Source organism: Acomys minous, assembly GCF_964271855.1.
Source record: "Acomys minous genome assembly, chromosome: 1".
NCBI classification, from domain to species: domain Eukaryota; kingdom Metazoa; phylum Chordata; class Mammalia; order Rodentia; family Muridae; genus Acomys; species Acomys minous.
Window position 1 is genome coordinate 57,363,238 of NC_140483.1, and position 13,059 is coordinate 57,376,296.

Below are 13,059 nucleotides of genomic sequence, written 5' to 3' on the forward strand. Positions count from 1 at the left end.
CCTCCTTGACCCTTCTTTATCAGCTCACACAGATTTAGCTTCTGGAGGTCAGCCACTTCATTTTATAACTAGGCACTTGTTGCAGTAGCCACTGTGCTATTCCATCTTTTCTGTCATGTACAGACTTTGTCCCTATTTGTCCTTTTGCTCTTCGTCTATGGAGACACAGCAGTAATCTAACTCTAGGCTACAGCAACAAGACTCCATCTATGAAGCAGAACTGTGTGGCCCCCAGGACTGTGAAACACAAGTTTATTCTACTTATAAGTCATTCTATGGTTCTCATTGTAGGAACATGGTGATAACCAGTTTTATTGAAGTCTTTTCCCTATTGTCTTGAGATGTTATTTATAGCATATACAAGGAACAAGCTGTCCCTAAGGCCTAAGAAACTTCAATCTGCACATGGCCACCCATAGTAACTTTGCTGTTTCTTCCTAAGAGTTGCTTGGTCATGGTGTCTCTTCACAGCAATAGAACAGTGACTAAGACAGGGTATTGCTGGGGCAGGCTTGACTGTACTGTAACAAACAGTATAGGAGGAATATTGAGGACTGGGACTAGAAAAGAGGTTGGGTGGTTTAAGCAGAGACTAATGGGCCATCCTGGTAGGAACAGGGAAGACAAAGGGGGATTTGGACTGTGGAGGGCAGCCCAAGGAGTTTCTGAGGGGAAGAATATTACTAAGTGGCCTAGAGAATATTCTTGTCATATTTTGCCAAAGAATGAAGCTGCTTTTACTCCTTGTCCAAAAACTCTGCCTGAGCTAAGCTGAAGAGCTTTGGATTAATGCTGTTGCCAGAGGAGACTTCTAGACAGCCTAGCATTGACTGTGTAGTGTGGTTATTAGTAGTCACTCTTATGCAGATCTGTAATGAAAAGGAGCAGACTGGACAAAGACAAGTCTGAGGAGAAAAGGAGCATTAGGAAGTGTAATCAGTGCTAAGTCCAGTGTTCATGGGAATAAAAAGTTTAAAGAAAAGCATGATACTAAGTGGATTCAAGGGAATGGTAACCTCAGAATAATATTCTACCCAGCTAAGCATCCAACTTATGAAAAGGAATTAGTGCTCAAGCAGTGAAGGAAACCGTCAGCACCAGAAAGCTGATGCAAATGTAATTGAACAGGAGGCCAAGTTCCTCATTAAGCAGCAGAACTTGGCAGCTTAGGCCACATGGTTCTGGCTTTAGAGTCAAAGATACAAGGAAGGGATTGTGGAATCTCCCTTCACAGCTAAGGAAAACCAATGAAGCCAGGGGTGTGTAGGGTGTCCGTGCATGGAGCTCCAGAGAACCTTTTTTTTTTTTTTTTTTTTTTTTTTGGGTTTTCGAGACAGGGTTTCTCTGTGTAGCCTTGGCTGTCCTGAACTCGCTTTGTAGACCAGGCTGGCCTCAAACTCACAGATATCCACCTGCCTCTGCCTCCTGAGTGCTGAGATTACAGGCCTGTGCCACCATACCATGCTCCAGAGAACCCATTTCATGTGAAGATGAAACCTGGATTGTGTTAGAGACCCCATGATGTTTGAGATGCCAGAGTCCTGGGATACCTGCCTAGGAAAGCTGCAGACCAGTGGAACCGGGTCAGGAGAGAAAAGTATGTTGCTGAAAAGAGTTGGGAGTATTTCAGCAATCTCTCAAATGAAGGGACAACATTTGGGAGTGGGAAGCGGGGCTTGGGAACATCCTGGGAAAAGTGAGGGAAAGCTGATGCCAAACAGGCAACACTGAGACATTAATGTGGAATCCATATCCTAACAACTTACAGACGACTCCACAAAACCAGCACAGTCATTCATGCTATGGGAAGACAAAACCTAGCGATGTGTCTCTCAAACAACAAAAGAAATAAATAAAAATAAAATGGTCCCACTGCAACAATGCCATGGAAAGAGGCACACTGCACAAGAAAAGAGGGTACAGAGACTGAACTTTGTGTCAAAGTAAAGTTTTTGTTATTGCACTTTATTCTACACACTTAATATGTTACATTTGTATATAACACTGTAATAAACATTAGTCCTTTAAAACAAATAAAAACATTACATAAAGACAAAGGAAAAAAACAGCAAGCCATTCAGACTAATTTTCTTGCCAACCCTCTGGGCTACTTGGTCTCCCCAATGTCAGGTGTTTGCACAGTCTCCACCACTATGTCAATCACACTAGTTGCCAATAAAGCAAGTGAAGTTAAAATTAAACTCTTTTAAGGATACAGCACTACGTGAAACTTGTAGGGGAGTTTTCAGTACAAGTATCTTAAGGCCACCGCTTCCTGACCCTGTGACTCTAATATCACAATGTCTGTATCTCACACACCCCAACATTTAGAAAACTAAATCCCCATTTTCTTTTAAAGAGTGTGTGGACCACTTGACCCAACAAATAGGAAATGCAAGTTCTGAACACTTAAAGCAGATCATTCTTTGGAATGCACTTTTCCAAGGCATACTCCATCTTGACATTACATGGTCTTGGGAGGTTTCCCAGTAAACACATCAAACAAGCAGGGCATCTCTTCAGAGCAAGGACAGAGGATGCCTCAGTTTCCCTAAGTGCTACTGTACTCACACATCCCCTGGGCTTCTCAGTGGTAAATAAGACGATGACAACACAACAACAAAAATAAAGTGTCATTTAGTGCAGTTGTCACTTTGCAGCCCTAGTACCCCAGGCTACTTCTGTCAGGAAAACCATTTTTCAAACCCACTTTGACCCTTGTGTTTTGTTTTGTTTTGTTTTTGGTACTAGACACTGCACCCAAGGCCATGTGCACGCTAAGCACATCTTCCCACTGAGCTACACATGTCCTGAGCACTCTAACCTGTTTGACAGTTCAAGCGGAAATACAGAAATGCAATCTGGGGAGCTGACAAGTGTTTTGAGGTCACCATTCTCCTGTAGCTGTGGTAGTCAGGCGTCCTTTCCTCTGCTTCCTTAAGCATTAGTGTTAACACGTAGTCGCATGGCTGCCTAGCCCTGCCCCTTAAACTTGATGGAGTCAGAGTGACTCTCTTTGGTCTGGCAACAACCAGGGCAGCCCTCTTTCTGAGACCAGTGAAAGATTGCTCTCGGGCACAGGGGAGCCTTGCAGGGTCCAGACTCTGCCAGCATTTTTCTCTGATTGCTCTGCAGAAAGGTCTGTTAATCCATTCCAAGGCAAAATGAGTAGCCAGGCTTTCAGCTCCCAAGAAGCAGCCAGGTATCACTGTTGGGCTGCAGTGAACTGCCCTTCCGGCAGTGTTCTGAAGGATGGCACAGGAAAGGGAGCTCCTCATGCCACCCTTCCTCCTCCCTCAGCCCAGAGGTAAAGCCTCAAAACTCTGTCCCTGTGGAACCCGGTACTACCCAAGAGCCACCACACTTCTCTGCCCACCTAGTGTCTTCCCAAGTGATATACAATACAGTACATTTTATCACTGAAATAACAGATGCCAAAAAACATAGAATCCAAAATTAGCTTACAATGTTATAAAGTAAAATACACACAAATTAGACATACGTGTTCACATACTCAGCCTGCTGAGCACTGAAATACCGCCACCAAATATACCCCATGTGGCCTTTGGCTTGCCCGGAAACTTGGAGGAGTATGTTGGGCCTTCCTCAGATACATATAATGACTGAACTATAAAACTGCTCCTTATCTCCCTACTTAGCATTAGCTTTTCCCTTCCTCCCACAGGGCAGAAAAATGTAGGGAATCAGCTATTTAAAATTAAAAACAAAAAAGGAACCTGTAATCTGACAGGAGACTGAAAGGGGATTCTACATGAGGAAAAAAATCTAACCTCCCACTTATGGGTCCAACATGAGCTAGGTGGCCCCAGGAATGTTAGGAGCAAGGCTTCCTTTCTAGAACCTGAGCCTCCCTGTTACAGTCAGACTGAATAACAAGGGTCAGCAGCCTCCTAACTACACAAGACCGCTTCATGTTTTACACACAACAGACCTAACTAGTAGTGATGACTCATTTGTTCTGTCCTGATTCCTGGCTTCCTGTACATCCTACTGTCTCCAGAGGGCAATGCGTTAATATCAGAGTAGAGTAACTAAGGATAGTTGAGTAGGTGTTAAAACTCTTAAGAGCAGCTGGGCAGTGGTGGCACACGCCTTTAATCCCAGCACTTGGGAGGCAGATTGATGTGAGTTTGAGGTCAGCCTGGTCTACAAAGCAAGTCCTGGATAGCCAAGGCTACACAGAGAAATCCTGTCTTGAAAAACCAAAACCAACCAAACAAACAAAAACCCAAAACAAAAACCATAAAACCTCTAAGAGCTAAACTAAGCATTCTGCCAAAACGAGGCCAGAGCCAACGAACCAAAGACACTGCCCACCACTTGTCCGTTACAATCTGCATGTAGAAAGCATTGCATGCGTTTCTGAAGAGCTGCAAGTTTTAGGAGACCACCATGCTCAACTGTGTCATCATCAGGACTCATAGTGCCTAGTGTTTAAAGTGAACTTTAAGAGCTATATGAAGCTGGGGTGTGGCTCGCAGCAGAGCACTTACCAGAACATCTGAGCCGTGGATTGGTCCCTAGCACGGAGGAAGAAAAGAGTGAGTTATATAGTTAACAGCTAGGCATGGTTGCATGTGCCTGTAATCCCAGCGCTATGAAGGCTGAGCCAGAAGGATGGACTTTAAGGCTAGCCTAGGCTACATCCCATTAAAAACAACAACAAAATTATAGTTTATTTCTGATCAGACACTCAAGTCCAAGTACCATGTTATCTGGAGTATCCTTTTTGAGGGGAAAATAAAGGGGAGAAGGAGGTGGGGAAAGACCCAAGAATCAAACAGATTCTGTTTGGGTTAGACCTGCCCCGCAGACACCAGGGCTTCCTGGCCCTGGAAATGTAAACACACTGGGTTGTGAGGGCAGACAGCTTCACACCCAGCTGCCTCCTATGGCTTTGACTGTTACAACCTGAGATCCTAGTTATAGAGAACAAGAACCAGGCAACCACATGGTATGCTTGGCTGAATTGGTTTGTTTTTGCCTTTATAATCATACAATCCTGAACAAAGGTCATGTTTTCTAAGTGGTCTCTACCATCGGGTAGAAATGAATGGTTCCCAGCTAAAGCTGAAGTCACGAAAGTGATAGTTTTAGACCTTGCCTTGCAGTGTCCCACTTGTTTCAGAAACATATACAGTGAACAACAGTGTAACAGTGGTAACAGTTGCCTCCTTTTCAGTTCTGAGGCCAGAACATCACATTCTTCAGCTTTTACACATCTGAGACAATCTTTTGCCAAAAAGACAGTGTAAGGCAGTATGAGTAATAAAACAGCCACTGAATTCTTCACTGTCCAGGAGCCATCTCTGCCCAGGAAGGTCTCAAGTTGCCAACAAGCACCGGTTCCCTTGGGAGCTCCCTTAATGAACAAACGACAAATTCTCCCATGGCCAAAAGGTGAGAGGGAAGGAAGGAACAGATGGAAGGAGAGGTTTTGTCTTCAAGTAGAGTCCTCCAGCCCTCTGTTTGCTTGCTCACAACTGCACTTGCAGAGGCGTTCCATGATGCTGCGCAGCATAGGCTGGACGATGCCCAGGAGGGGCCTCTTAGAGGGGTCACCATCCCAACATGCTTCCATCAGCTGCCAGCACTCCTCATCAAACACAGGAAGACGTTCTGGACGGGTCCCTAGAGAGGAGAACAAGGAAGAACAGCCAGTCAGGGAGAACTGGGAGAGCAAAGAGCTGGGTTTCCACCGTAGATACCTAGACTATCATGTAACAGGGATGGTGAAACTGGAACGCATCAGCTTAGAAACCAAGCACTACAAGGTGTAGCAAAAACTATTTTTGAGACAGTTCGAGGTAGTGCTGTCCACAGCAAAGGTCTGGTGTACAGTGTCCTTTCAGCATTCTACGATGGTCAGTCTAATGTGGTCATGCTGTGGAATGGCCACAAGATAACGGTACCCTGCTGTGGTGCCTGGGATGTCTGTTTGGTGGCTCTTACCTCTGCGCACATTATTCCAGAGATGGTCTTTGCTAGCACACCTCTCAAATGCCTCAGGGAGCTTGATAGAGCCGGAGCAGATATACCAGAAAAGGATCCCAAAAGCGTAGACGTCCACCGAGTTGTCATACTTCCCTACAGTGAAGACAGGCAAGCGACAGTGAGCCACCGTCCTGCTGCTACAGGTCCTTACACAATTTTTAAGAGCTTTTAACATCTACTGTTCTTACAACTTGCCTGAAAGGCAGGGCCACTTGTAATGCCCATCTTGTAACATAGGAAGTAGATGCTAAGACAAAAATTGGTCAAAAAAGAAGGAACAGAAGACCTTTCATTTCAATGGGATAGTCTGCAAGATCAATTCTAAAGGGCCATACTAGAGAACTATGGGTGGGAACCAGAAAATAACAATTATAAAGACACAGATGAACAGGTGCGGTGGTGCACACCTCTAATCCCAGCACTCAAGAGACTAAGGCAGAGCCGGGTTAATCCAAGCATTCAGGGAGGCAGAGGCAGGCTGGGTTTGAGGCCAGCCTAGTCTATAGAGTGAGTTCCAGGACAGCCAAGGCTACACACAGAAACCCTGTCTCAAAAACAAAAACCAAAGAGACTGAGGCCAAAGGATTATTTAAAGCCAGTTGAGAATATGTAGGAAGCGCCTATCTCTCATAGGAGAACATATTTTTAGAAATACTCTTCTGGTAGCAATTGGGTAGATGAAAATAAAAGGAACTGAAGTAAGCAGCAGCCAGAGTAGAATAACAGAAGCAGGAATAGAGCATAGTAAACAGGAAACGAAGAACTCTCCTATTGGCTCCAGGGAAGGCCAGACAGCAGCTGTGCACTAAGCACAGCTCTTCTGCGTATGACATGATGAAAAGTGAGGTGACAACTTCTATGAAATGAATGGGATCCAGGGGCTGGAGAGATAGCTTGGTGGTTTGAACACTTGGTGTTCTTACAGAAGACTGGGGTTTGACCCCAGCATCCGCATGGCTCACAGACATCTGTAATTCCAGTTCCAGGGGATTCAACAACTTTTCTTGACCTTGGGCACCAGGTACACTCATGGTACACACACACACATGCAGCAATATATTCATGGTCATAAAATAAATCTTTAAAAAAGGAAAGAAATTGAGATGCATTGCACTTGTTTTCTCATGTTAACACTAGTGACAGACCTGTGATTTCTTCCTTGGCACAGTGCCATCACTCTCCGACCCTTTCCAACACTCACAGGAAAAAAAAGTTTTCCCATTGTCTTCTGAATTCACCTCAAATCTGTAACCTGTTTTAGCAGCAGTACCACCCTAACCACAGACACAAGTCTTTGCCTAACTGGCCACCTCACTCTGATCCTCCTCCCTCACACCCCCTCTGCCAGTGGCTGCAAAGCTTGGCCAGGCCGATGCTCTTTGCCTCCCTCCACTGCTCAAGCTCAGCACCTCCTTATCTGCACAGGAACCCTCTGCAAGGCTTTCAGTCTCTGGATTTCTCCGGCCTTATCTGTCACTGTTCGCTGCTTTGCAGTTTCCCCTTCTCCTTCAGCTGTCTTTGCCCTCATGATCCATGGTTGGACTGTAGAGATAGGAAGGCCAGGATTCAAACCACAGGTCCGTTGCCTTCTACCTCAGCTTTAGGACCTAATTACTTCGTCAATCTGGTCCCAATTTTATCTATTAATCTGACGTAAAAATATACCAACATCATCACAGGATTGTGGTAAAGATTAAGCAAAACAAGATCGCTAGAAACAAACCTGCCTTGCCTACTGCAAAGTGTACACTTAAACCCGAGTTTCTTTTCCACTACCAATTTTTCCACATAAGCCTCAAGTGTTACTCCAAATCTCATGTCTACCATAAAACCAGCCAGCATTTCATCCTTAATTCGTTCTTTCACTCTACATCATCACGACACCTGTAATTTAGCTCTTACTGCTGCCTTCCATCGTTCCCAGATCATTTTACCTCTGACTATAACTCCATGTTGATGGTAAATTAATGACAGCTCCATCATTTAGACATTATCCAACCAATATTTCATGATTAAGTAAGTGCAAAGTATGGCAAGTATAGTACCAATAATCAAACACATATCCAGAGAGTACTCGGTAACTCCATTTGTAGCTACACTCTTTCTCACTTCTTACCTCTTTACTCTCCCTGTTCTGGGTTCTTCCTTGTCAGAGCTGCTAGGAGTACTTGTGTACAATACTTACCCTGAGGGGCAGCACTCCAGGTCAGAGTCCTGGGGGCAGCCTAAACCCACTTTTTGCCCTCAAGCCTTACCTGTGAAAAGTTCAGGTGCCATATGGATTGGTGTCCCCACAATGCTGCCTGACATCATAGCTTCTGGCTTGCAGAATCCTAAGTCAGTGATCTTGGCACGGTTTTGTTTGTCCAGCTGCCAAAAATAGCAGGTGAGAGTCACCTTGTGTCTGCACACCCAGCCTCAAAGCAGTATTTACTAAGTCCTGCCTCCAACCTCACTGTCTCAGACTCGTTCCTGTCCCTGTCCTTTTCCCCGGGTTGTGAGCAACCTGGTGACAGGGATTGTTTCTTTCATCTGTATATCCCTGGCATATACTAAGATCACTATAATCTTGGAAGACTGAGTAATGAAGGTCTGTAAAAAATGAGGAAAACATGTTGGCACTTGATTTTCCTTTGTCAGTCAAAGCGATTCTTTAATTCTTAAAGCTCTGCTAGAAGGCTAGGGTGTGGCTCTAAGGCAGGGACCTGGAACAGCATACGTAAGACCCTGGTTCTACCAGAGCACAGCAGAGAGAATAATGATATAAAAACAAATAAGCAAAAATCGATCCTAGAGAATAAATGTGTCTCATCTGGTTACGGATGCTCTATTATCTTTCTATCTACAATTTCTGGGCTGTCTTTCTCTCCTCCAAACTGCAACCTCATGGGTATTGCCATGCAGTATCGGAAGATATTTTTTCCTAAAGCATTATATTTTATTTATGTACTTTGTGTATGTGTAGGTCAGAGGACAACTTGTAGGATGCTGTTCTCTCTTTCCACTATGTAGTAACAGGTACCACAGCATGTAGAGCCACCTCACTGACCCTAGTAGATGTTTCAAGAGGAATCTGTCGGAGGGTTCTTTACTATTATGTAGTGTGACCCTGAGCGGTACAGTGATGCATGCCGACTCTCACCTAGCATCTCGCATCAAACCTTCAACAACAACAGAGACTGACTCCTCAATCATACCAACGACATGAAGACAGAACAAGAGTTGACAATGACTGCTCTGGCTTGAAGAAGGCTGAAACAGCAGAATAACAAACTACACTGTAGGATCCTTTGATTAGATCCTAGATAAGAAACAAGAATAACAAAATGCCAAGCAGACATACTAGGAGCAACTGGCTATAATGGAGACAATAACAGAATACATGTTAATGTATCAATGTTACATTTCTTGAGTGTGGTAATGGCATTCTAGTTATGTAGAAGATTCTTCATTCTTAGGAGAGACACACTGACATATTTAGGAGTGAAGTGTTATCAGCAACTTACCTTCATATGATGCAGGAAAATAAATAGAAAATATGACTGTGAGTGGGCACCCTGGCAGGAACATAGATACAAGGGTATCTGGGCCTCCATTATGCCACTGCTAACTTTTCTGTGAAGTTTCTCAACAGTAGAGGGAAAAAGTGGTCGGTTGAAAGTCCTCCTTAAGCTTAAGTGCAGGGCACAATCCACCCTCCATGGTGTTAACTCTCCTGCTTTCCAGGTAGACTTTCCCTAGAATCAAAGTGCCTTTTACACAGACACTCTGCAGAGGCAGGAATCCTCTCTGAATATAGCTCTTCCTTACCAGCACATTTTTCAGTTTGATATCCCGATGAACAAGCCCCTGGCTGTGCAGAAAGCGGATTCCCTCCACCACATCCAGAGCTATCTGCAAACGTGTCTCCAGGGTCAGCCCGGCCTGGGAAGACAGAAGAACCTACATGTTATAAAGGCCAACGCCTTACCCCAACTGAGATGCCCAACTGTGAGCAACTAAATGACTTATGGTGGCACAAGAGGGCAGAAGAGTGAATGGGAGGTGCAGGACACAAAGCAAAATGAAGCCTTCTGCAGGCTGCAGCTGGTTGGCAGGGTCACTCCCAGATCCGAGCAGAAGAGGTGCAGGGCCTCACTCCCAGCATCACAGGGCCTCTGGCATTTCCTCATGGGAGATTCGCTTTCAGTGCTTTCACAGGCTTGGATAGCCCAGGTTTGATTTTATGGGTTCCAATTTCAAAGTCATTCTGATTACTTTAACTTAGCAATTCTGAGAAAATGTCATATTAATTTCTTCCAAAACCACAAATGGGCTTTTAGCCCACTTACAGGAAAACTTCAGGTGCCCTTGAGACAAAAAAGAAACCGAGTGTCTTTTTCATGCCACTAATTCTTGTGACTCCTGGAAACTCGAAGTTCTCTCTGCCTTACTTCTAAAGTCTCCATGTATGTTCATATAGGGGAATTCAAACACTCTGAAGTCAGCTTCTCTCTCCTTCTACTCAGCTCCAATGTAGGGGACAGACAAGAAAACCCTAATTCCCTATTGGTGGCGTTTGTTTGTTTGTTTGTTGAGACAAGGTTTCATTGTGTTATCTTGACTGTCCTGGAGTCACTTTGTAGACCAGGCTGGCCTCTAATTCACAGTGATCCACCTGCCTCTGCCTCCCAAGTGCTGGGATTAAAGGTGTGCGCCACCACTCCTGGCTGGTGATTTTTTAAATATGGGTTTAAACTTAGCATTCAACTGAGAGTCTCACCCTTCCTCAAGTGAAATTGGTCAGTGGCACACACCAATTAATCTTTTAAAAAAAAGATTTTATTTATTTTATGTACGAGTGCTCTATCGACATGCCAAAAGAGGGCATTAGATTCCAGTATAGATGGTTGTGAGCCACCATGTGGTTGCTGGGAATTGAACTCAGGACCTCTGCAAGAACAGACAATGCTTTTATCCACTGAGCCATCTCTCTAGCCCCACAATTAATCTTTTTTTTTTTTTAAATCAAGATCATATAATAAGATCCTATAAGTGACTTTGAGACTAGACTGCTCCCATTGAACCTGTCTTTCTCTGTCTCTTTCTGTTTCTGGTGGTGTGGGTTCTGAATTCAAGACCACACATGCTAATAAGCAAGCACTATGCTCGATCTCCAGCCCCCTGTAAGTGACTTCACTTTAAACCTTATTGAAAGATTTGTGTTAGAATGTGTAGACTGCAGAGCCTCTCAGTAGCTACAACTTGATCTGAATTCCTTTAAAATGTTAAATGTTGTGTGTGATATTGGAGGTGTGTACACATCTATGTGGGTGTGGAATCGCTCCTTGATTACACTTCATCTTTATTTTTTAAATATTTATCTACTTTTATGTGTACGAGTGTTTTGCCTGCTTGTAAGTACACACACCGTTTGCATGCAGGGTGCCTATAGAGGACAGTAGAGGGTGTAGGAGCCCCTGGAACCAGAGTTACATATGGCTGTGAGCTGCCATGTGGGTCCTGGGAATGGAACTCAGGTCCTCTGAAAGAAAAGCCAGTGCTCTTAACAACCGCGTCACCTCCCCAGCCCCCATCTACCTGTATCTTTCAAGGAGGGTCTTTCAGTGAAACTGAAGCTTATCTTAGCAATGCTAGGTTACAAGCACCCATCTTTATATCCAGGTTTTCCTAAGAGTTTTGACCTTGGATCCTTGTGCTCTTATAACAGGAAGTTTACAAACAGAGCCATCTCTCCAACCCTTAGCTTGAGTTCTTAACATTTGAGTATTTTGTTAGCGATATTTCTTTGTACTTTATCTCTCATTCCTATAATAAACTAGCTGCTGCCCAATGAGCCTAGAAGCCTAGTCTTCACGTTCTCTGGCATACTGTTCCTTTCCCATGGTATAGCTCATCTTTCAAAATATTCAAGTCTATACACCAGTGTGCACATGTCAAACTCAAACTGAACATCCTCATGGAATACTCACTGACTATAATTTCTTCTAAAGTGTCCAGAAATTGCACATTTTGGTATTGTCTAATGGTGCTTAATAAAAGGCCTTGCACAAAATAGTCATTAATAAATATTTGTTCATTTAACAAAAACTGGCTTTATCAAGAAGAGTAACAAGGAGCCATTCTGCTCTTCTAAAGAGCCTATATTTTATCACACTGCAGGATATCAAAGTGGAACCAGCTGGGCTTGACAGCACACGACTTTAATCCTACCACTCTGGAGTTAGAGCCCAATCTAATCTACATAGCTCAATTCCAGGCCAGCCAGCACTACATAGTGACACCCTGTCTCAAAAAACAAGCAAGCAAATAAACAAAAACAAACTTTTGAAACAATGAATAAAAGCATTATGGATATACACTGGAGCAAAAATAGATTCTGAGAAATGTTTGACATTTTCTTGAAATAATTCAGTAAAGCCAGATTATTCCAATTTCTATGAAAGTGAGAAGTTCTGAGTAAACAGGAAAGGATGAAGTCCAGGAAGGAAGGGTTGACCCTGGCTCCCACTGGCTCGGTCACTGGCTGCCTCACTCACCTTCAGCCCTGTGTAGAGGTCCCGGTGCAGCCGCTCCATAATAAGCAGTACAGCAACACTGGAGCCGCCACCGTAGTTGTAGTCAATGACTGACCCGTGGAGATCCACCAATCGCTCATGCTTTGGCAAAGACCTATGAGGAAGAGAGGTTCAGGCCACCACCCTTGGGGTCTAATTCTGCATTAGACGCCGGGATGTGGAAAGAAAGAACCTCACAGCCAACTTGGTCCTAGTCCAGACAGAGAGGAAACGAGAACTGCTTCTCCACCAAGGCCAAAACAACCATGGGTATCAATACTGACAATCCTTAGTGACTAAGGAAGATAACAGAATGAAGAGTTGAGAAATTATGATGGGGAAAAACTAAGCAAAGATAGTATGTCTGGGCTAAAAACACTGGCTCTAACATTTTGAAATCTAGGTTTGGAGAGAGGACATGCTATAGCTCACGGTTCAAAGCTTATCGCACTCTTGGCGTCTCTGGGTCTTCCCCCAGGGATCAGAG

At 44.1% G+C, this 13,059-nt stretch overlaps 1 protein-coding gene across 2 annotated transcripts in view; it reads right to left on the reverse strand.

The window, feature by feature from the left end:
• Nucleotides 1-1,932: 1,932 nt before the first annotated feature.
• DSTYK (dual serine/threonine and tyrosine protein kinase) overlaps nt 1,933-13,059 on the reverse strand; it is a 54,932-nt gene continuing 43,805 nt past the window's right edge. For both annotated transcript variants that reach the window (XM_084783544.1, XM_084783545.1), the window contains exons 9-13: nt 12,555-12,687; nt 9,826-9,939; nt 8,271-8,385; nt 5,974-6,108; nt 1,933-5,652 (exon numbers count right to left, since the gene is read on the reverse strand). In XM_084783544.1, the coding sequence (XP_084639670.1) occupies nt 5,465-5,652; nt 5,974-6,108; nt 8,271-8,385; nt 9,826-9,939; nt 12,555-12,687 (685 nt within the window). In that variant the 3' untranslated portion in view covers nt 1,933-5,464. The remainder of the gene's footprint in view (nt 5,653-5,973; nt 6,109-8,270; nt 8,386-9,825; nt 9,940-12,554; nt 12,688-13,059) is intronic.